Genomic DNA, 22,262 nt, shown 5'->3' with positions numbered 1-22,262 from the left:
CTTCCCTTGTCACAATTAAATGCTTGTGTCTTGAGGAATAATATTTAATTGACAGGAGTGTTATTATAGTGTAAAGCATTTTACTAACCAAGGATTTGTTCGTTATGATACCTAAGATGCTAGAAATTGTACTTATACCTTGTATTGCAATATTGTTTCAATTAGGTTAAAACGCAAATGTGGCTTCATGTAGCTGCCTTTGTCTGCGTGCACTGAAGAGAACCACAAAGTTAACATAACCAAATAAAGTAGAGATGCAGACAGGAATGATTTGGCTGCCTTCTTCCTTTTATGGTAAAGCGGCGTCGGAAGGAGGGGCGTGGTTAGTGCGTAAACGTCACGAACGTGCTACGTACACCAGGAAGCACCGGGAGATATTAGGAGTTTTCACCGTGCGCGATAATATGAGTGATATTTGAATACAAATTCAACATATAAAGTCACATCGTGCTGTGTATAATCAATCAAAGATGAGTGAAAGTGAAAGGCTGAAGGTAAGGAAGCTGCAATGAGCCGTTCGGTTGATTTTTATTTCATTCAGCATATTTTGGAAAGCTTTCTGGGAGTCCGTTGCTCACCTTTGCTGTTGAATCCAGGACCCCGCAGCCCTGAAGGAGGAGGGGAACACCCTCTTCAAGGCGGGAGACATGCAGGGAGCTCTCTGCTGCTACACCGAGGCGCTGAAGCTGACTGACAGCCAGGCAGACAGCGCTTTATTATACCGCAACAGATCTGCCTGCTACCTTAAACTGGAGGAGTTCAGCAAAGCAGAGGCTGATGCCTCCAAAGGTTCGACTATTTCTGTTCTATTAGATCACACACTGCTTTAAAACACCAAAATGTCGCATTGGTAACTGTTGCAGACATTCTGTGTTTTCAGATTGTTTACAAAGCATTCATGCAGCCTGCTGAAACTCATTGGTGTCCAGTGTTGAAGATGGCCACAAGCCAGATTGCACTGTTCAGGACTTATTAAGAAAGTACTACATAGGAGAAACAATGGCATGTTTTCAATGTACAAAACAAATTGATAACTATGAAAGTGAATAAAAAGCAAGGAAAATACTAAAACTAAGCATATAAAGGTGTCCAAGAACATTGAATTGTGAAAGACTGTCCATTATTTCCTTAATTATCAATGCAATAGGTTAGTTAGGAGAGAGGTGGGGTAAATCTTTGACAGGTTGCAAGTATTTTACAGCACAACACATGGAGACCAAGTACACACTTGCACTCTTCACCAATTGACCTGACATGCATACTTTTGGACTGCTTGAGAAGACTAAAGTTCTGTGAAAGAAACTATACAGATGCGGAAAGGACAAAGAGACCTCAAGTCAGGATTTGAACATAGACCTTCTTGTTCTTGGTGTAAACAACTTATAACCTCCAATCAATATGAGAGCAGAACATAGAGGTTCTTGTCTAAAATGTGCAACTAAGTAAGTGTAGATTAGAACAAGTCAGAGTCGTTTAATACCTTAAGAACTTAAATGAAATATACATTTTCAAACCTGGAATATTTTTTTAGGTCCCCATTTAATGTTTTTTATTTGTTTTATTTTAACTTCACTTCACTAGAGCTGAATAAAAAATTTTGATCATCTCTGCGGGTTTAATTTAATAAAATTAAACCTCTAATTAGTCAAATACTACTATTCTTTTTAATATGAGTTTGTTTTGTTTTATTCTTTTTTTTTTTTTTGAGTGAAATTACTCAGGATTGTCCTGAACACACATTTTCCTCCTCAGAAGAATGTGTGGGATAGCTATGTTAAGTACACAAGCTGCCCGTCCCTATGCTTGACTTTGTCTTACTGTTTTCACTTTGCGTTCTTGTAGCAAAAAAGCCAACAGTGGCAATGATGCTCTCTTTGGAGGCATGAGGAAGTAAGATTTTCTTTCTCAAAACCTCCCTGTTAAACTTTTCAAACATAAAGTCCTCCCATAGAAACTGTATAGACAGTTTCCCAGAGAAACTGTCTATATTATTTATAGTTTTATTAATGTGGCACAATGCAATGCCTCTTGCAAAAACAATTCTAAAGGAATGATGCATATATTATGCTCATTATGATAGATGCTGGTTGTTATGTGAGTTTTGAAGGTGACTCTATGTTGAACCAATTATTTTAGATGTGGAAACTTGTTTCTACGTCCACATTATCTAGGCAACTGCCTGCTCTAATGAATTCAATCTGTATTCTAAGGCTCCACTGAATTCGGAAAGCAATCATATTTCAAGTGTTATGCTTTGCTCTTCCTGCTCTGCATGCCAATAATTTATTGGTATGGTTGAAGTGTTTCTCACTGCTGTTTGTAGCCGAACCTGTTTTAGAGCTCAGCAACTGAGATGTTCATGTAGATTAAAAAATATAGTGGGTAAGGGGGACAACAAAGTGAGTTAATTACTCTAGCAATTGACATCAACAATAATTTCTCGATTGTATGTTTTCTTAATATTATGCAGCCTTTAAAAACAAATGTATCAGTGAACCTAATTATTGCCAGACATAGAGATTACATTTATTATTTTCCCTAACTTATTAAAGCTCAGGTAAACTGTATATATGACTGCATGACTGCAGATATGTTTCAAAGTTGACAAGCTGCAATTATTTTATAAAATATTTGACTTACTATGGTCTCTTGTCTCAACAATGTGGGACATCTGGATAGAAGACAACAAAGCCCACTGGACAAGCTTTAGATATTATCTATATTATTTTCCTCACCCACTGCATCAAAGGGTTTGACTCTGTTCTTTGAATTCTTATTTTAGTTCAGAAAGTAGTAAAATTGTCAATTTTACCACTATCTTCCCTTTTCAGCTCTTGACACAGACCCCGGCGATGTGAAAGCCAGGTTTCGGCGAGCTCAGGCGTACCAGAAGCTCGGTCGGCTCGACCAAGCTTTCCTGGATACTCAGAGGTGTGCCCAGCTGGAGCCCAAAAACCGAGCTTTCCAGGATCTGCTCAGACAGCTGGGAGCACAGATCCAGCAGAAGGTGACGTGAGGCTGATTAAGTCTTAAATCTGGATCCTGGTGAAACTGAAGCTGATTCAAAATCTTCTCCCTTCAATCTTTAGTCAGCACAGCTAAACTCCACAGATGCTCGCGTGCAGCAGATGTTCTCCGTCCTCTTAGATTCCTCTGCTAAAGACTCCGATCGACAGAAGGTACACATGGCTCGTGTAGTCAGAGTAAACCTCTCCTTCTTACTTGTCAATCTATTCAAATTTTCATTATTTATCTTTAAAAATGTGATTCACCAAAAAGTTTTTTTGTTGTTGTTTTTTTCAGGCAGCTCAAAATTTAGTGGTATTGTCCCGAGATGAGGGAGGAGCCGAGCAGATCTTCCGCAATGATGGAGTGAAGCTGATCCAGAAACTTCTGTCATCAAAGCAGGAAGTTGTCGTCCTTTCTGGTCTCAGGACCTTAGTAGGATTGTGCACAGGACACCAATCAAGAGTAAGTATTGATTAGTATTGATTTGAACAAAATTGACTTTTGTTCAATTCAAAAGTCAAAAATGTTAACCCTTCCTGCTAATTCTTTCCATTCATTGATTGTATACCAAAAGATTAACTCCTCATTTGGCTGTTCGAATGTGTTCACTTTGATGGTAACTGAAAATAAAATCCATGTAAAGGTAAAATAGATCACACAACGGCCTGTCTCAATTTTTCTAAACAAAAATCTTGATGATTTCCCAAACTTTGGAAGAAAAAAATGTTTTACTTTACAGTGAAGTAAAATACTGATTGCCAGTTTATTTCAGTTGTTGGCAATAAAATTGTCACTACGATTTAATAGGTTTAGAGATTTTATTTATTTCCACAAAAATAAAATATCTGCATCAATCTTTAATAGTTGCTCATAGTCTAGCATTAATTTAATTTAGTATTTAATACTAGTATTGATTCTGAATTTAACATGAGTTAAAAGTTTTAAGAGAAACCTGAAAGTGGAACATTTAGTTAATTTCTAAAATTACAAACAAGCTTCTGCTATAGTTTCTCCATTGGACTAAGATGAAAGAAGACAATCTCTTGCATTTGTTCTTCAGATGATAAAATCCGTGGTAACACGCTGACATTTGCTGTTTTATTCTCAGACCATGGCTATCGTGAATGAGTTGGGAATGGAACAGCTGTGTGCAGTAATGGGGTCAGCAGCCTCCACTGTGTCTCTGGCTGCATGCCACCTGCTGCAGGTGATGTTTGAGGCCCTGACAGAGGGCATGAAAAGAGAGATTAGAGGCAAAGATGAAGCCATACTTCCTGGTGAGTATGTGGACTTGGCAACACTCCGTTAAGTTATATACCATTAGGATAATTTTCTTTATGAATTTGGCACAGAACCATCGAAGGAGCTGCGTTCGATGCTACGCCACCTTTTGGAAATGATTCCAGCTCAAAATGTGTCCGGGCCAGGCAGAGACAGCGCCATCAACCTCCTGGTCAAGCAAGTACCCCGCAAGTCACTGAAGAACCCTGACAACTCCCTCTCGTTATGGGTGATAGACCAAGGTAGGAAACACACCTGCATGTAAACAACCCGTATCAAACTTGTAGCCTACTTCATAATTTCAGACAGATTCTGTTTAGATGATTTCTTGTTTCTGTGGGTCTGGGAGTAATCATACCTGTGTATAGCCTGCTAAATTTAACTTTGCTTTCTGAAAAATGTGATCAATCCCAACTAATTTATGATTGTTCACATAGGACCAGGTTGCTTTATCACTTATAAATGAAACCATGATTGGAAAACTTTTTTTTTCAAGTCACTCAGTTTATCTTTCTCTAATAATATTTGTTTTGATCACAGACATAAAAGTGTGTAAAAAATTTAAAGGGGCCAAATATATTTAGAATATTTATCAGAAGTTTTGTCTGAGACAAAGAACTCTGTTCTTTTGTAGGGCTGAAGAAAATCCTGCAGGTGGCTGGGACTGTTGCTGAGCTGTCGGAGGGGCCGCCTCTTACAGAAAACACTCACATGAGCTGCTCTGTGTTGCTCAGCAAACTCTATGATGACCTCAAGAGCGACAAAGAGAGAGAAAACTTCAATAAACTTTGCGAAGAATACGTTCAGTAAGTCAAATCTCTCTAAAGCTTCTCCTGAAATTAATCATTAGATTCCCTAGAAAAAGAATTCACAGATTTTTTTTGCGTGATAGGGGACACTTCAGACGGTCTGGCCTCGAGGGCAAACTGCGTGCCATTCAGACAGTTTCTGTGCTCCTCCAAGGACCGAGTGATGTGGGCAACATCACTCTGGAAATGTCTGGAATGATGGACGCCGTTATCTCTCTCTGTGCTTCAGAAGATGTGACTCACCAACAGGTTGCCGTGGAGGCGCTCATCCATGCTGCAGGCAAGGCCAAGAGAGCCTCGTTCATCACCGCTAACGGCGTGGCGCTCTTGAAGGACCTCTACAAGAAAAGTGAGAATGACAGGATACGTGTGAGAGCTCTTGTGGTAAGTGTCACGAACTGATAGAGGGAAAAACATCCTCTAGTGAAAGGAAAACTTACTGTCTTGTGTGGGTTGTTATGCAGGGCTTGTGTAAGCTTGGATCAGCAGGAGGCACAGATTTCAGCATGAAGCAATTTGCAGAGGGATCCACGCTCAAGCTCGCCAAACAGTGCAGGAAGTTCGTGCTCCTGATTATGTTTTTCTCCTAGCAACATATAACAGTGGATTTTGGCTTGTCAAATTAAAGAGAAGTACCATCTCTGTTCCTCTTAGGTGGTTGTGTAATGAGTCTCTTCCCCCAACGTCTCGACGTTGGTCTGTGGAAGGTCTTGCCTACCTCACTTTTGACGCTGATGTAAAGGAAGACCTAGTAGAAGACAAAAATGCTCTCTTAGCCATGTTTGATCTGGCAAAGGTTGTACTGACCTTTCAGTTTTTTGTATACAAGTGAAACACAAACCTTTTTAGATATTTAAGGAGTCATGGAGGGATCTGCTTATACCACTAAATCACATTCTTGTTGTGTGATTCTTTTTGGTTTCATGCAGTCGGAAGATAAGACGGTACTCTTTGCTGTGGGCTCTACATTAGTAAATTGCACCAACAGCTATGATGTGGAGAAACCAGACCCTCAGCTGGTGGAGCTGGCCAAATATGCAAAGCAGCATGTGCCTGAGGAGCATCCCAAGGTGTGACACACTTCCTTCTTTTAAGGGTCTGATTAGTTGTAATGCCAAACTGCTTTATATTTTCTAATGTATCATCACAAAATGTGATCATTTTGAATGTGAATCTCTTTTGCTGTTAGGATGCATCATCTTTTGTGGAAAAAAGGCTAGGCAAACTTCTGGAAGCTGGTGTTGTGTCAGCATTGGTGTGTATGGTCAAACAGGAGAGTCCTGCCCTCACAGAAGCTTGCAGGGAATTTATTGCCAGGTATCGACAAAAGAAGCAAACATTTTTCTTTAGGCAGTTTTTCTGTAGGTTTCTTGACATCCTTTCTCCTTGCAGGGTTTTCCTGGCTTTAGTTGATCGACAGGAGGACAGAGGTACAGTGGTGGCACAGGGTGGAGGAAAGGTAAGACACAATAATACAATGTATAAATGTGTAAATTGTATCAACATAGCAATTTATAAGTGTCACACTTCATCACAGAAACATCAATGTGTTTTAATTGGAATTTAACATGAGAGATTCACACAAAGTAATGTTTAACTGTGAAAAATTATATATTTTCAAAATGTAAACAAAGAAAAATCTGAGGTTTTTCATGCATTTTATTTTCTTAATAATCTATAATTAAATGTACATAGACCACACTTTTCAATTGTCATTTCCTTCTGTTATGTCCTTGTGCTACTTTCAGTTGATCCTTTGCATACAATCCCATTGAAATACTTTTGCGAGCCAATGTATACCTGCTTTAACCTGCACTCTAATCCAGTCTCTGTGCTAGAAAGATTAATTATTGATCATCCTTTTCAAAAGGCTTTGATCCCCCTTGCAACTGACAACACAGATGTAGGAAAGGTCAAAGCTGCACAAGCCCTGGCAAAAATTGCCATCACATCTAACCCAGAGATTGCCTTTCCAGGAGAGCGGGTAAAAAAGAAATACAGAAGCAGATTTGTTTATAATAATGCAAACACTGACTGTGCCTCAAATTTTTCTCTTGCTTTGGCAGATCTATGAGGTGGTGCGACCGCTCGTGAATCTTTTACAGCTGGAGTGCACATTGCTGCAAAACTTTGAATCTCTGATGGCCCTCACCAACCTGGCCGGCATCAGCGAAAGACTCAGGTTGGCCACTAGGGGGAAGTGTTTCCCTAGAAATAAATATACAAAGGAAGTTGGAATTACTGAAATTAATATGAGTATGATTTAAGTTTAAATTTGTTTGGTCTTTTTTTTTTTAAAGTTAGAATCGCTTTATCTATTTCTATACTTAACTCCATTGTAGTCTATGTCCATTTTAAGTAGAAGTTATAATGCCCTTTTAAATAGCAAACTCCTGTGAAAAGTTGGATTATGAAAACCAGACACAATTGTTTATTGTTTTGATCATTAAGTGACAAGCTAATTCCTAAACTCTTTTGCTCCCCTTTAAGCTATCTTGAATGTTGCCATGCTTGCCTTGACAGATATTTTTTAGAATCTTCCATTTTTGTTTTCTTTCCACAGGCAAAAGATCATCAAGGAAAAAGCCTTGCCAAAGATTGAAGGCTACATGTTTGAAGAGAATGAGCTAGTCCGAGCTGCTGCCACTGAGTGCATGTGTAACTTAGTTTTGAGTACAGAGGTAACACATGTATCTATAACACCACCTTAAAAAGTATCCACCAAAAGTGTTCATGTCCCTTAAACTTTTTCACATGTTGTCACCTAACAACCACCAATGTCAATATATTTTACTGGGATATTTTATGAAGGGCAATCAAAAAGTAGTGCGTCATTGTGAGGTTTTGGCAATGTTTGGTTTTTTGGAGTGCTGGTTATTCACATTTTTCCCCCTGCATAGCTTTCCAAACTGCAAATAGAGAGTCTGGGGTACTGTTATAACCTAATCATGGCTTAAGCTTTTTTATAACTTTCTCCCTGACCTGTCTGCTGTGACCCTGGGTCTTCATGATGCTGTTTGTTCAATAGAATTCCTCAACAATCTACTGAAAACTTCATGAAACAGCAAGATTGATATTCATATTAAATTACTCCTTTTGTGGGATATAATTGCATTTGATTGCTCTGGGTGTTATTTAGGGCTCAAAGAAAAAATTCCACTAAACACAAAAATAAGCCACACTTTTCAGATTTGAAACGTGGGGTATTTTTCTTCCATTGCACAGCAATGCGCTTCTTTGTGTTAATGCATTTAAAATTACATACCAAGAAAACATATTTTAATTTTCCAGTTTATGTTCATATAGAAAAAAGTGAAATTGCATTTGGGGTATACTTTCACAAGTCACCGTCAAACTAAATCTTAAGAAAGGCTGAAAAATAAAATCATGCCGTTTTTTCCTCAGGTGCAGAAGCTCTTCTTAGCCACAGGGAACGATCGCCTGAAGCTTCTCGTGCTTTACTGCGGAGAAGAGGATGAAAGGCTCCGGAAAGCTGCTGCAGGCACTCTGGCCATGCTGACTGCCGAACAGCCAGAGCTCTGCCCTCGAATCCCTGGAACTGTAAGAAAACCTTTACTTACGTATTCCTAAATGCTGCACTTATTCTCTGCTTGACTCCTGTGCTCCATCTTTCCTAGACAACCCATTGGCTGGAGATTTTCCAGGCTCTGCTGCTCAGTGAAATATCTGACCTGCGTCACCGCGGCGTGGTCATAGTTCAGAATATCATGCAGGCTGAGAAAGGTCTGGCTGAGGCTCTTATGGAGAGTGAAGCTTTGGAGATACTCACTGTCCTTGCAAAGGGAGGAGAAGGCACAATAGATCCCGTTTCCAAGGTCGCTCAGAACTGTCTAAATAAAGCAGTGGAATATGGCATCATTCGGAGCAGAGAAGACAGGATAGAAGAGGAAAAAGGAACTGAGCCTTGAAAAAAACACTCTTACAGAGTGTGAATGTGCCTTTTGGAATTGAAAAGTGAAGAAATCTGAATTTTTGCCTGCAGTGAGTTATTAAAAGGACATCTCATCTGAGCAAAAAATGGTAAAAAGCAATAGGAGATTTATTCAAGAAGGTTCTACAATTTCAACATATAAACACATGTGGACACAGATATCCTTTAAGAGATGCTTTAATGCACTCAGAGTTTCTTGATCTTTTCATTTTCAGGATGTGCATTATACCGCAAATACGCAACCGTTGAGGACTCACTGTTTACAGACTAACACACAATAAAACTATTTTATTTTAGCTCATACTTCCTTTGCCTATACAGTTTGAGCATGGCTCACAGGTAATCCGTTTAAGCTAAATCCTGGCAGGTAATTATTGTGATCTGATTAAATACTGCACTGGCAATGCAGAGATGACTAATATAATAGCTAGCCAGCTGAAAAACACTCCATTCTCACGTAATTGTCCAAAGCATTTTGGTGTGACTGCAATCGTTTTCATTGACCTATATTTCTTTTAACAGGCTGATGCTGAAACACATAAAAAAGTTACTGTGGATACCGATGCTGGTTGTCAAAAGGGGTCTACAGTTCGTGACCTATGTGGTTGTTGGTTATTGATCTACTCTGTTTTATCAATAAAAATCATGCTTTGTTTTCCTAAATCCTGCATAGAAATGTACTATTTTTGCACCAGTTGAAATTGTCACTTTTGGTTTCAATGTTTGCCGAATCACTACATTCCTGGCGTGTTTTGCATTGTATCGTTTTTACGGGAGAAGTTGTAGATCATGACAATAAACTCTCTACATGTGGTTGATTACGACTGCAAACGAAAACACGGTTGTCATGTGGTCGGAAGAAGCGCATGCGCAGTTGTTCCAGTTGGTTCCTGCTCAGTTTTCAGAATCCGCGTTGCGTGGAGCTTCCGAAGGAAGTCAAAAGAGTAAAGCGAGCTAAATGCGCTGGTTTGGGTTTGGCTTCAATGCGTTTGCTCAAATATGCGTGCCGGAGAAAGAAGAAAGCAACAGCGCTGCGGGGCAAGAGAAAGTATGCGTTCCCGTGGAGCTGCTGAATCACATAGGTAGAAGTAAAATCAGAGCAAGTTGGAGTCGGAGAGCATCTTTGTTTTTAGGTGGTAGGTTTATTATTTAGAAAACGCCTCGTCTTTAATGCATGTTTTCACTGATGGATCAGAAAGCGACTGGCTGCGAACTTGCTGTGTTTTCTGATCCTCCAGAGGAAAGCTGTGTGCGCTTGGCTGGTTTCTGTGCGTCCATCTCCAACGAGTCCTTCAGTCCTGTTGCAGTGAACACCAGTGGCTGTCGAGATGCAGACATCAGTGAGACGCACCTTACCGTTGCTTTCCCAGACAGAATTGAATCCTGGGATCTGCAAAGCAAGGATAAAACTCCATCATGGAGCATGGAGATGACTCAGTCACAGAACTCTGGTATATTTCTTTTCGAGTTTGTACAACTGAGAAAGATTTGCATCAAATAGCTGCCCAGTAATTGTTTTGTTATTTTTGTTTTTGTCTTCTGATGTAGATGTGAATTTGCCACTGGTGCCTGGAGGATACATTTCCTCGAAACCCCCTGTTTTCCGCTCCTTGTCTTCTCACTTGAAAGCCAAAAGCCTGGCACTGGGTGGAGAACATGCCATCCTTCTGACTGCTGCTGGAGCTGTTTACACCTGGGGTCAGGGCAGGTAGAGCTCATACACCTCTGATCTAAACTCTCCTTTGCACGTTTTGGTTTGTCAGCAGACATGTTTCTTTTTAATAGCCACGGCCAGCTGGGGCACGGAGGACTCAACGCTGAGGAGGAGCCCAGGACAGTGGAGGCTCTGTGGGGGATGTCCATAAGATCTGTGGCTGCAGGAGGCTGGCACTCTGTCTGTGTGGGTGGTAAGTTTTAAATCACATTATTTCACAGACTCCCCAAGCGGAGAAAAAAAAAATAGATGTCTTTTATTTCAGATGGCGGTGACCTCTATGTGTGGGGCTGGAATGAAAGCGGTCAACTTGGACTTCCTTCACGTGCTTTGAGGAAAGCTTCACAACAGAAAAGTGACCACCAAGCAGGTTTGTCTGAATATTTTAGATCCAGCAGATTATCAACATTCGTCTTTCCTACTCAGTTCCAGTAAAAATTCAATTTTTCGTTTGTTGCTCAATTATTGAACAGGAGAACAATGTAGCAGTTTCAGCACATGTCCTGATGAAGAGCTAAATGAAGAAGTGTTCATTTCAATCCAGGCATTCCCAGCTCTGGTCGATGTCAGTCCGTCATGCGAGATCGGTACAGTTAGCTGTGGATCCCGGCACACAGCTGCAGTAACAAGTAAGGAATACCGTTGAAGATTAACTGTGCTACCTATTGTTGTTTTAGAACGAGCAGCTGATACTCATGCATATATTTCTCGTTCAGCAACAGGCTGTCTTTACACTTGGGGATGGGGTAAGTTTGACACAGACAGACATTTTTATACTAACCAGTTAATATTGAGCTTTCCTAACTCTCTTTTGTCGTATTTTCAGGAGAATACGGCCAGCTTGGACACCAAACGACTACCAGTTTGGACGAGCCTCAGTGTGTGGAGTTTTTCAGGAAAGAGAAGCTGCATGTTGTTGATGTGGTTTGTGGGTCATGGAACACTTTTACTGCTGCTATCAAGAAGGAAGTACTTGGATTGAAAAATGTCCCAGAATTATCCCCTGTGAGCACCGGCAGTGAACTTTGGACTACATGCTAGGAAACATCAACAAATACTTTAACATTTATGATTAAAATATGTTTTGTAATTTTTGTTCATATTCAAAGACACTTTGGCAAACAGATAGTTTGAAACTTTTTATTCAGGAAAAGCTATAAAAAAAAAGATAGAATTTTTTTCATTCATAAAACTGTGAAAGTGATTAAAAAAGTCAAAGGAAAATATAATTTAATGAAAGTGACCAAAATTGGTTTTGCTTAAAATGAAACAATGAAATGAAAACTAAAGACGGATACATTTCCACTGCATAGCAGTAAGTCTTCACAGCACAATCTTGAAAGAGCTGTGGGGAAATTAAATATTTGGAATGAATAATAATGAGTGAATAATGAACATTTGTGAGGCAAATGCAATAAGACAAACCTGACAAAGTCTGGAGATCTTGAAATGACATGCTGAAACTCAGATAAGTTCACCGTTCCATCCTTATCGATGTCAGACTCATCAAGGATCTAAATGAAAAGCAAATTAAATCCAATGATGCCTCAGTGTATCAACTTACAGAAACATGTTTTAGTCCCCCAGATTTCCTCCTCAGACCCTTGAAGAGAAGTGAACTTACGTTGTTTATGAGTTGTTTCATTTCTTCATCGTTCAGTCTTGTGTCCTCTGTCTCACCGGTCAGGCAGTTAACCAACTTCTCCAGATCACGTTCATCAAGAGTTCCGTCGTCATCAAAGTCTAAAAATATAAAATCATGTATATTATTTAACACTGCTGTCTGCCTACATATAGTTAACCAGCTCAATCTATTTTATTTACCAAATATACGGAAGGCATAGTGGGATTTGATTTCAAGAGTGGCAGAGTCGCTGAAGGCACTCAAAAGATCCAGGAAATCTTCGAACGTCAGGCTTCCATCTCTATCTTCAGATGTGGAGAATACTTGGCAGATTCTTGTCTTGAAAGGGTTGGACTGTTACAAGAGAAAGTTCAAAGGTCATTGCTTGTGCCTTCCAATATAATGCACATTTATTACACTATATAAAAGATCTAAACATTATACATGATAGTATATAATAATGATAGTCACCTTCAGCTCTGGTAGAGTATGGATGATTTCCATTGGTACCCTGGAGTTTAGATTTTTTCTTTCATCTCTCTCTAGCAGTTCTGTGAATCTCCTGTGCGCACTAATATATAAAAAAAACAACTTAATCATGTATCGGAAGCTCTCGTAGTTTTAAATTGCCAAAACTTGCATAAAAATCGCCACTTACAGGAGAATTTCCTGTTTTGTCAGAAAGGTCAGCTCCTAAAATTTGATCGAAAGATTAATAGTAATAAAAAAGCCAACGATTAAAGAAAACAACAACAACCCCTCCTCAAGTTTCTAAGTCCTTTATAGAGCCATGGTTACATTGCCACAGTAAGCTTACAACAGTTGGAGAAAATAAACGCCAGTTGAGGTTTTAAACAAAGAAACAACCACTCTAGCAATGCTAACTATTTTATCTGAGGTAGTTGCCCTTTTTTTCACGTTTTAAAACAGCTGGCCTAGCTGTTACGCTTCTCGCTTTTTCACGAGTGAAAAACAAACTTTTCTAGAAGTAACCATTTACCTGGTATTCTGAAAGCGAGTCCTTTGCCAGCTGACTTGCTGTTGTCCCCATTTCGAACTGACAGACCAATAATCCTGTTTTGTCAGAACCGTGATCTAAAACGAAGCTAAAATGTTTGTGATCTTTCGGCCAACTTCCGGGTTCTTGTAAGTGCCCTGTCCCCCCCGTGGCCCCGCCCCCGTTTGTCTATATATATATATATATATATATATATATATATATATATATATATATATATATATATATATATATATATATATATATATATATAATATATATATATATATATATTTTTTTTTAAATCGCAAGCACCGTCACCTCCCCTAATACCCTTTTTTGTGATAAAGCAAATAGTCAAAATCCAGACTTTTCTTTCTTGAATAAAATGATTCTATTTTGGTTTTATTTATTCAAACTATTTGAAGTACACTATACACTTTAAAAGATTTTTATACTTTTGTGATACAATATTTTGTGTTGCCATAGAAATTCTAAAGCAAAAGTGCCACTTCTTTCCTTTTCAATTAAACAAAATTCATTGCAATATTGTCTTATAGTCAATTTATTGTTTCTAAACATACATTTATTCTATACATACAATGAACAAAAATCTGTTAGTCAGAAAGTTCATTTGAGCAAGAACTCTAAATGTAAAAAAAAATTTTTGAAGGACAAAGTTTAATATGTAAATTATTGGCTATTCCAAATCAAAATTCCTAGCACAAGAAAGTTGATCTGGTCAGGTTGCAACACAGGCTTGAAAGGTTACGCTCCTTAGTTGGTCTCCCAATCTGTTGTCCCTGGAATAAAATCATAAATTATTTTAAATTATATAACAACATTTAAATTAGATTACCTTTATTGCACATAATCAGAAATTAATGCACAGATCATGATTAAAAGTTGCAGTTTTGTAGATGCAAGTGAAATATTACCTGTCATTTTTGTTCCTTCTTTCGTCTCAGCTGAAACTCCAATCCCATATTCATTTTCACCAGTGACTCTAAAGAAGTAGATTCCTCCTTCTTCCAGATCAGACACTTTATATGATAGTCTTCGGCATTTGTCCGTGAGTCTGGTCCAACCTTTCCTGCTAATGTCTCGGATGTCTACCAGGTAGCTCTTCACAGGCCCTCCTCCTTCATTCTCAGGGATGTCCCAGGTAACAGTGGCAGAGTTCTTAGTCACATCTTTGACTTTTATATTGATAGGAGGACCTGGTGAATCCAAAACCCTCACGTTCATGATTAAAGTAGCAGATCCAGCAGCATTTTGAAGCTTGACTTTGTATTTGCCAGAGTCATCACGTGTTGCCTGCTCTACTGTGATAGAGGTAATAAAGCCGCTGGTGTGGATAAGTCCCCTGACCCTTAGATCAACATCTGCTTTTTCCCATGACACACTAGGAACAGGTTTGCCTGTGAAAGGTACAGTCAAAGTAAAGCTACATCCATATTTAACAAGAAGAGTCTTTCTCATTTCAGGGTTAATGTTGAACACGGGCTCTTCCTCCCTTTCCAGGGCAAGTTCAGGTTCTGTTTCAGGACTGGGCTCACTCAGGCCAATCTTATTAATAGATCTAACAACGAACACATATTCTTCCCCCGTTGTAAGTCCAGTCACTGTAAACTCTGTTTTATCTGTGTTCTGAACACCTACAGTCCAGTCTTCCTCTGCAGTTTTTCTAAATTCAACTTTGTACCCTGTAATTGGTGCTCCACCATCAAACAGTGGCTTATTCCAGGTCAGAGTGATGGAGGACTTGGAGGAATCAGTAATGGTGGGTTTTGTTGGAGGGGAAGGTAAAAACTTTGGATCTTCTGCCAAGGCAAGAGGGGATGGTGCACTGGGTACACTTAGACCAGCAGCATTCTCAGCGAATACTCTAAATTCATACTCACATCCCTCATGCAGGCCACAAGCTTTGACACGTAAGTCATAGACTGTTTTTTTGTTAACTCTAACCCAGCGGACACCATGCTTTTCCCTTTTCTCTATAACATAACCACTGATACGGCTACCGCCATCACAAGCAGGCCTCTTCCAGGAGATGGTCATGGATTCACTAGTAGCACTAGTGACTTCAACATCTCTTGGAGCAGATGGGATAGTGAAGGAATCCATGGCTTTTATTGGGTCACTTTCCAAAATCTCTCCCTCTCCATATTTGTTTACTGCTCTCACTCTGAAAAGGTATTCATTTCCTTTGAGGAGCTTGGTTATCTTGCAAGTGGTTGCCTTCATGTCACCATACACAAGGGTCCAAGAAATACGACTGGTTTCACATTTCTCAACAACATAGTGCAAGACTTCTGCACCTCCATTCTCCTGAGGAGGTCCCCAGGATATGGTACATTTTTCTGCTGATAATCCAGACACTTCCAGAGGTCCGACAGGAGGGCCTGGTATGTCCAGCACTTTGCAGGTAATAGCCCTGGATGTAGCACCGCCTGCATTTTGTACGGTCAAAGTATACTGTCCAGAATCTTTCCTAACACTCTCTCTGATAAGGAGAGATGTATGGGAATTTGTTGCTAATATCTCAACCCTTCCCTTGGTGCTTATGTTTCTTCCATTTTTCAGCCAAAACACTGTGGGGTTAGGGCGACCATAAATTTCAGCATCTATTTTAAGTACATCTCCTGCTTTGACCACCACCACCTGCCTAAATTTTTCATCTAAGATAATAATGGGTGGCTGTACATCATGTTGCACTGTAACGGGTCCAGTGGTTTCAGAGGGTGCACTAAAGCACTCTGCTGCATTCTTTGCAGTAACACGAAATTCATATTGTTCACCCTCAGAGAGCTCAGTTACTTCAAAAAAAGTGTCCATTAAATTTGTAAAGTTGCACTTCAACCAGCAACTATATGGCAATTCTTTGCGCTCTACAATGTAGCTTGTTATTTTGGCTCCTCCATTATAGTGTGGTTTATCCCAGGAGAGTGAAACTGAAGCATTGGTTACATTGGTAACTTTAAGATTTGAAGGTGAATCACACTGGTCTCTTGCTGCGACAGGTTCAGATGGCTTACCGCAGGGTCCAACACCAGCTAAATTTTCAGCACAGATACGAAACTCATATATCAGGCCTTCTTCAACATTTGTCACCTTGTATTGGTTCTCAATCACTGGGCTTCTGTTTACTTTTGTCCATAGGATACTGCTTTGATCTTTGCTTTCAACATGATAACCAATGATAGGGCTGCCACCATCACTGTCTGGTTTGCCCCAAGCAATGATCATTACAGACTTTGAGGCCTGGACAACATGGATGTTAGTTGGTGGACCAGGTGGTCTGAAGGGATACTGGGCAATGACTGTTTCTGTTTCAAGATATTGGCTTTTTCCATAGCGATTCTCTGCAGCAACTCGAAATTGATATTCGGTCCCTTGAGTCAGACGGGAAACTTTGATTGATGATCTTGCAACTGTTGCAGACACACTCTGCCATACTGAACTGCCTATGTCTCTTTTCTCAACAATGTAATTACTTATTTCACTCCCACCAGTGTAAAGAGGGGGTTGCCATGTCAGAGATACAAAGTTGGCACTAACTTCTTCCACACTGAGATCACTTGGTGGTCCAGGCCTTTCAAAAATGTTCACAAAGATTTCAGTTGATGTTGTTCCAGCAACATTAGTCAGGATTACCTCATACATACCAGCATCAAATCTTGTTGCATCCTTGATAAATAGCTGAGATGCAGATTCAGATGTTTGTACATTTACTCTGCTTGTCTCCTTCAACATAGTTCCCTCTTTATTCCAGACTACTGTCGGCAGTGGAATACCTTTGAAAGGTACATCGATCTTTAGATTATTCCCTACTTTTACATTAAATGTGTTATTTAACAGATTGATGACAGGTTTAGCAGTATTATCTTTTACAACAACAGGTGTCAACAGGGGTGTTGGTTCACTAGTTCCTTTATCATTCACAGCACTCACTCTAAAGAAATACTCCTTTCCTGCTGTCATCCCATCAATGGTCACCTCTAGTGCTTTACTCTCTGAATATTTTGTCCATGTATTGTCTCCTCTGGTTTGCATTTCTACATTGTAGCTGGTGATTTTGCTTCCTCCATCGTGATCAGGCTTCTCCCATGAGAGTCTGGCACTATTGCAAGTAATATCGCTCAGTGTGATTTTGCCAGGAGGCGGAGGAGCTTCAGACACTTTAACAGCTTCAGCAGTCTCTGCTGGTTGTCCAGGTCCAAACTCGTTAACTGCAATCACGCGAAAATAATAAAAGTTTCCCTGATGTAGATTGTCAATCTTGTAGGAATTTCTCACACAGTTGCTGCAAACACTGGTAAATGCCTTCCTTGCCTCTTCTCTCTTTTCAACTATGTAGTGTGAAATCTTTGTTCCTCCATCAATAAGAGGTGGCTCCCAGGAGATGGAGACAGAGTCTCTCTTTACATCTTTTACTTCTAAATTTGTTGGAGCACTGGGAGAATCCAGTACTTTCACATTGATGAATGCTGATTTGGAACCGCTGTAGTTTTCAGCAGTCAACACATATTTTCCACTGTCATTTCTTGTGACATTTTCTATCATTAACACAGTGTAGGAGTTTGTTACTTCAATTTGAGCACGTTCATCTAAAGTGCCATCTTCTTTTGTCCACCTAACTTCAGGCTCTGGTTGTCCTCTTAAGGTAACAAAGAGACGTAAGGTGGAGCAGGCTCGAACATTTACAATTTTTCTCAGAGCATTGTCCAGTTCAATCTCTGGTGCTTCTACTTTTTCAGTTGTTACTACAGAACCAAGTAGATCCACATGTTCTCCGACACCGGCTGAATTTGTTGCACATATACGAAAATTGTACTCTGTGTTTTCTTTTAATCGTTTTACAGTGTATTTTGTGTCCTCTATTCCTGTGCTTGGTGTGCATGCAATCCATTCATCTGCTGTGGCTTCCTTCAATTCCACAATATATCCATTGATTGTGTCTCCACCATCGTAAATTGGTTTCGACCAGATGAGAGACACTGTACTGCTGGAATAGTCTGTTACTTTTGGGTTGGAAGGTGGGCCAGGTGGGTATGTAGCTTCACATATCTTTATGTATTCACTAGACTCACTGGGTGCACCCACACCAGCAGCATTTTCTGCCAGAACTCTAAATTGATAGGAATGTCCCTCTGCAAGCCCAGTACATCTAAACCGCACGTCATTTAATCTTCTCTTGTTGCATTTAGTCCATCGCACGCCATCTTTGTCACGCTTCTCAAGGATGTAGCCATCAATCTCAGAGCCTCCATCGCTCTCAGGCCTTTCCCATGTTAGCACGACTGAGTCTCCAGTCACAGCACTGGCTACAGGAGTGGAGGGAGCACTAGGTGGCTTGAAAGGATTTTGTGAAACAAAAGGCTCAGATTCTAAAAAATCACCAACCCCATATTTATTTACAGCAGCAATTCTGAAAATGTATTCTTTGCCGCATACCAGTTTTGTCACTTTGTAACTTATAGCTTCAATGTGAGGTTCAACCTCAGTCCATGTAACACGACTGGTTTCCCTTTTTTCAATGATGTAATGAGTGATGCTGGCACCTCCATCATTTAAAGGGGGGTTCCAGTTAAGGTTGCATTTCTCTGCACTTATAACCTTCACCTTCAGTGGCCCATCAGGAGGACCAGGTCTATCTAAGACCTTCACATTTACCGAAATGGTTGTAGTTCCACCACTGTTACTAAGACTCAATACATAGCGTCCTCCATCCACACGTGTACTGTTTCTGGCAGTGAGAGTTGTGTGAGTGATTGTGTTTTTGACTTCTATTTTAGGTGTACCTTTCTCAATTTCTTTTCCATCTTTCAGCCATGCAACTTCTGGGAGAGGCTTCCCAAAGTAATCAGCTTCAATAACAAAAGTTTCTCCAGCTTGGATGATAATAGTACTCTTAAACTTAGGATCAATGAATGCAGTGGGTGCTTCAATAACATCCTGAGCAAGAATGGTTATGCTTTCTGAGGGTACACTCCAAACACCCGCACTGTTTTTAGCAGTTACCCTAAACTCATAGTTTTGCCCTCCTGTCAGTCCTGAAACTGTGAAAAGATTGTCAGTAACATTGGTAAAGTTCGCCTTCATCCATCTGCCATCTGGGAGCTCCTTTTTTTCTACAACATATCCTGTGATGGTACTTCCTCCGTCATATTTAGGTTTTGCCCACTGAAGTGTGATGCTGTCCCTGGTCACCACAACTGCTTCAGGTTTCCCAGGTGAATCACAGGGATCTCTTGCCACACAACACTCTGATGTATTACTGCATGGGCTCAGTCCTGCAATGTTTTCAGCAAAGACTCTGAATTCATATTCAATGCCTTCTTCCAACCCACTTGCTTTGAAGCGACTGTCAGGTATAACAAATTTGTTCAGCTTGGTCCACAAAATACTGTTCTTCTCTTTACGTTCAATGTGATAGCCAATGATGGGGCTGCCTCCATCTCTGAGAGGTGGCTCCCACTCAACCACCATGCTATACTTTGTCACAGTGGATATTAAGGGAGTGCCAGGACAAGCAGGTACACTGAAAGGATATTTTGCTGTCACAACTGGAGATGTGATTGCAGCACTTTTTCCATACCTATTTTCTGCAGATATCCTGAATTGGTATTCATTTCCTGTCTTCAGCTTGGTAACTTTGATGGTGGTTCTAACTGTTGTTGCAGACACAGTATGCCACTCCGTGCTTGTTGTTTCCCGTTTCTCCACGACATAGTTCTCCAACTGACATCCTCCTGTATATGACGGTGGATCCCAGGACATAATAACATAGTCAGAATTAACCTCATCAATCCGCACGGGCCCTTTGGGTGGGTCTGGCTTTTCAAGAACAACCACCGTGAGGGTTGTTGTGTCTGTCCCGGCAGAGTTGCTTGCTGTGACAGAGTACTGACCAGATTGCTCTCTGACACCATGTCTGATGTGAAGGACAGTTAAAGAGGCTTTATTTAAAATCTCTAGCCTTGATGTCTCCTTGACTGCCTGACTTTCTTTTTTCCATTCAATCTTTGGTGCAGGGTCTCCAACCACAACGATCTCTACTTTTAGATCTTCACCACTTTTGACTGTGAATGTGTTAAATGTTAATTGGAGTTTTGGCCTGATGGCATTTTCCTTGTTTTTTGCAGAAGCACTTGTCCTGTTTTGTTCACTCTCTGCAGAAGATGATTGTTGACCTGGAATGTGCAAATAAAAACCGTTTATTAATAAAAATTTATAATTAAAACCTGCTAAGTGAATTATTAATAAATGTACTAACAATTTTTTTGTCCGCCAGTTGTAAAAGACAGGCTGGGAAACCACAGAGTAGTAAAGGCATATGGTGGCTTTCAAAAGTAGTTGATGCAAGATAAAATGCTGTGATTCACTTTGAAGGATGACAAAACTCAACTAGACAAAATGTTAAAGTTGGATGAAAAGCATATAAAACAGTATTTGATTGAGGCTGTAGGGTGTTGTGAATTTGGAGCTTTTGTATTTTTGTACATGTTACCTCTCTAGCAGATTTGAAATGTTTTGAACATTAAGGACAAATTAAGGGTGGAATAGGTTTTGAAATATTTTCTCACAATTTCATGTACAATATTTATATTACAAACCCTGGCAAAAGGTATGTATGCCTTTGAAAATCCACCGTATGGTATATTCTAAGTATTTTTAAAAAGAGCCTTTTCCAAAAAAATTCAATTATGATTTGAATTAGATTTTGATCATCTTGTATTTATGAAATAAATGCTTGGAGAAAGGTTACACTGAACTTTTCAAGTGCCATTTCACTCTGCTTCTACTCTGGCAGTAATTGGCATATTTTATTTAAAAAAAGGAACGCATAAAATTTAGTAAGTAAATTTAAATAAATATTATTTAAAAATTACAAAATATTTAAATAATATTTTGTTAATGTGATAACATGTCTGATTCAATGTTCATTTAAAATACAGCTTTCCAGACTGAAAATCATCAAGATGGAAGTGCTCTACCTTGGGCAGTGACCGAGGTGGATGACGAAACCTCTGGATCTGAATCCTCAGTCATTTTTATATTTAGAGTCTGAGGCATTTCTTCAGCTTCATTTGACATCTACAAGAAGCAACATTCAAAATGTGTCAGAGAAGTGTTAAAGTATGAGCAAACCCACATTGCATTGTTTTGTTTTTCAATCTTTAAACAAGTAATTTAAATGGAAAATGGCTTCATACCCATATTACATGTTTAAACATGCATTTTCAACTAAAACTCTTCTAAATCGTATGTGTCAAAAAACAGATGAAATTACATTTTATTTTCCTAACTCTAAAACTCTCTTTAAACATCAAACATTTAAAAATACCTAGAAAGTAAAAAGCTCCCCAACAAAATTGTTGTTCATGCTTTATTACAATTTACTTTGTAACATTAAAAAAAAATTAAACACAGCCGAACTTACATTATTTTTACTTCTTTCCATCCTCTCACCTCCTCGAATTTGGAATAAAATGTGAATGTAGATCCTTCGGGTTCTGAAACCTAGTCAAGTGACATGAAGTGTTCTGAACCCCAAATCTCTTAAGCAGACACACAGCTCTGCCAGTCACTGCCTGCTTTATCTTTGGAAGCATGCAGTTACTAAAATAAGCCTGGAGACTGACTGGGCAGCTGCTCATTCTTTTTGACTTAGTTAACCCCACAGTATTTAAATCAACTCTAAAATAGCAGTTGAATATTGAGGTTCTCTTGTTTAATAGAGTCACCCTAAAACAAAATATTAAAACATCAATGCTGTTGAAATATATTTCAAGTAATTAATAATATAAGATGATAAACAAATAAATAAAACAAAAAGTTTTCATTGTTATGGATGGACTCATGATAGCAGG

The 22,262-nt window shown here is 39.4% G+C and overlaps 4 protein-coding genes across 6 annotated transcripts; 2 read left to right on the top strand and 2 right to left on the bottom strand.

The window, feature by feature from the left end:
- Positions 1 to 371: 371 nt before the first annotated feature.
- unc45a (unc-45 myosin chaperone A) lies at positions 372 to 9,872 on the top strand. Its single transcript, XM_055033525.1, has 19 exons — positions 372 to 494; positions 597 to 789; positions 2,832 to 3,007; positions 3,090 to 3,179; positions 3,304 to 3,471; positions 4,118 to 4,286; positions 4,362 to 4,532; positions 4,925 to 5,096; positions 5,183 to 5,483; positions 5,564 to 5,658; positions 5,754 to 5,895; positions 6,029 to 6,169; positions 6,289 to 6,416; positions 6,492 to 6,558; positions 6,970 to 7,083; positions 7,166 to 7,281; positions 7,663 to 7,780; positions 8,505 to 8,660; positions 8,738 to 9,872. The coding sequence occupies exons 1-19, from the start codon at positions 471 to 473 to the stop codon at positions 9,026 to 9,028; spliced, it is 2,832 nt and encodes a 943-aa protein (XP_054889500.1). The 5' UTR covers positions 372 to 470; the 3' UTR covers positions 9,029 to 9,872.
- A 56-nt stretch (positions 9,873 to 9,928) lies between these two features.
- On the top strand, positions 9,929 to 11,919 carry LOC129362155 (RCC1 domain-containing protein 1-like). 3 transcript variants are annotated; one of them, XM_055033555.1, is made up of 8 exons: positions 9,929 to 10,133; positions 10,290 to 10,502; positions 10,600 to 10,759; positions 10,837 to 10,958; positions 11,031 to 11,135; positions 11,239 to 11,394; positions 11,482 to 11,511; positions 11,592 to 11,919. In XM_055033555.1, exons 1-8 carry the CDS (start codon positions 10,010 to 10,012, stop codon positions 11,804 to 11,806), a joined length of 1,125 nt encoding a protein of 374 aa, XP_054889530.1. In that variant the 5' UTR covers positions 9,929 to 10,009; the 3' UTR covers positions 11,807 to 11,919. The 3 variants fall into 3 exon arrangements, with proteins under 3 accessions (XP_054889530.1, XP_054889521.1, XP_054889512.1); XM_055033546.1 differs by having other exon boundaries at positions 9,929 to 10,184; XM_055033537.1 differs by having other exon boundaries at positions 9,929 to 10,187.
- LOC129362171 (calcium and integrin-binding protein 1-like) lies at positions 11,892 to 13,554 on the bottom strand. The gene is made up of 7 exons (XM_055033569.1): positions 13,390 to 13,554; positions 13,048 to 13,082; positions 12,861 to 12,960; positions 12,590 to 12,743; positions 12,390 to 12,508; positions 12,191 to 12,279; positions 11,892 to 12,110 (listed from the first exon to the last, which is right to left on the bottom strand). The coding sequence occupies exons 1-7, from the start codon at positions 13,438 to 13,440 to the stop codon at positions 12,089 to 12,091; spliced, it is 570 nt and encodes a 189-aa protein (XP_054889544.1). The 5' UTR covers positions 13,441 to 13,554; the 3' UTR covers positions 11,892 to 12,088.
- Positions 13,555 to 13,933: 379 nt separating this feature from the next.
- On the bottom strand, positions 13,934 to 21,967 carry LOC129362142 (titin-like). Its single transcript, XM_055033511.1, has 4 exons — positions 21,833 to 21,967; positions 21,387 to 21,486; positions 14,325 to 20,582; positions 13,934 to 14,189 (listed from the first exon to the last, which is right to left on the bottom strand). Exons 1-4 carry the CDS (start codon positions 21,851 to 21,853, stop codon positions 14,164 to 14,166), a joined length of 6,405 nt encoding a protein of 2,134 aa, XP_054889486.1. The 5' UTR covers positions 21,854 to 21,967; the 3' UTR covers positions 13,934 to 14,163.
- Between the last annotated feature and the right edge of the window lie 295 nt (positions 21,968 to 22,262).

Source organism: Poeciliopsis prolifica, unplaced genomic scaffold (assembly GCF_027474105.1).
Source record: "Poeciliopsis prolifica strain line A6 unplaced genomic scaffold, Auburn_PproV2 SCAFFOLD001, whole genome shotgun sequence".
In the NCBI taxonomy this organism is placed as follows: domain Eukaryota; kingdom Metazoa; phylum Chordata; class Actinopteri; order Cyprinodontiformes; family Poeciliidae; genus Poeciliopsis; species Poeciliopsis prolifica.
Note: the sequence above shows the minus strand (reverse complement) of the source record. Positions and strands in the feature narration are given on the sequence as shown.

Excerpts from the sequence above, each read along its gene's own strand:
- LOC129362142 (XM_055033511.1), bottom strand. The coding sequence starts at position 21,853 with ATGGAAAGAAGTAAAAATAAT. Across the intron at positions 20,583-21,386 it reads CACCTCGGTCACTGCCCAAG|GTCAACAATCATCTTCTGCA; the intron begins GTAGAGCACTTC and ends TGCACATTCCAG. Across the intron at positions 14,190-14,324 it reads AGAAGGAACAAAAATGACAG|GGACAACAGATTGGGAGACC; the intron begins GTAATATTTCAC and ends ATTTTATTCCAG.
- unc45a (XM_055033525.1), top strand. The coding sequence starts at position 471 with ATGAGTGAAAGTGAAAGGCTGAAG. Across the intron at positions 3,180-3,303 it reads AAGACTCCGATCGACAGAAG|GCAGCTCAAAATTTAGTGGT; the intron begins GTACACATGGCT and ends TGTTTTTTTCAG. Across the intron at positions 6,417-6,491 it reads TGCAGGGAATTTATTGCCAG|GGTTTTCCTGGCTTTAGTTG; the intron begins GTATCGACAAAA and ends TTCTCCTTGCAG.
- LOC129362155 (XM_055033537.1), top strand. The coding sequence starts at position 10,010 with ATGCGCTGGTTTGGGTTTGGCTTCAATGCGTTTGCTCAAATATGCGTG. Across the intron at positions 10,188-10,289 it reads AGCATCTTTGTTTTTAGGTG|AGGAAAGCTGTGTGCGCTTG; the intron begins GTAGGTTTATTA and ends CTGATCCTCCAG. Across the intron at positions 11,136-11,238 it reads GAAAAGTGACCACCAAGCAG|GAGAACAATGTAGCAGTTTC; the intron begins GTTTGTCTGAAT and ends ATTATTGAACAG.
- LOC129362171 (XM_055033569.1), bottom strand. The coding sequence starts at position 13,440 with ATGGGGACAACAGCAAGTCAGCTGGCAAAGGACTCGCTTTCAGAATAC. Across the intron at positions 12,961-13,047 it reads ACAAAACAGGAAATTCTCCT|TGCGCACAGGAGATTCACAG; the intron begins GTAAGTGGCGAT and ends TTTATATATTAG. Across the intron at positions 12,280-12,389 it reads TGAAACAACTCATAAACAAC|ATCCTTGATGAGTCTGACAT; the intron begins GTAAGTTCACTT and ends CTTTTCATTTAG.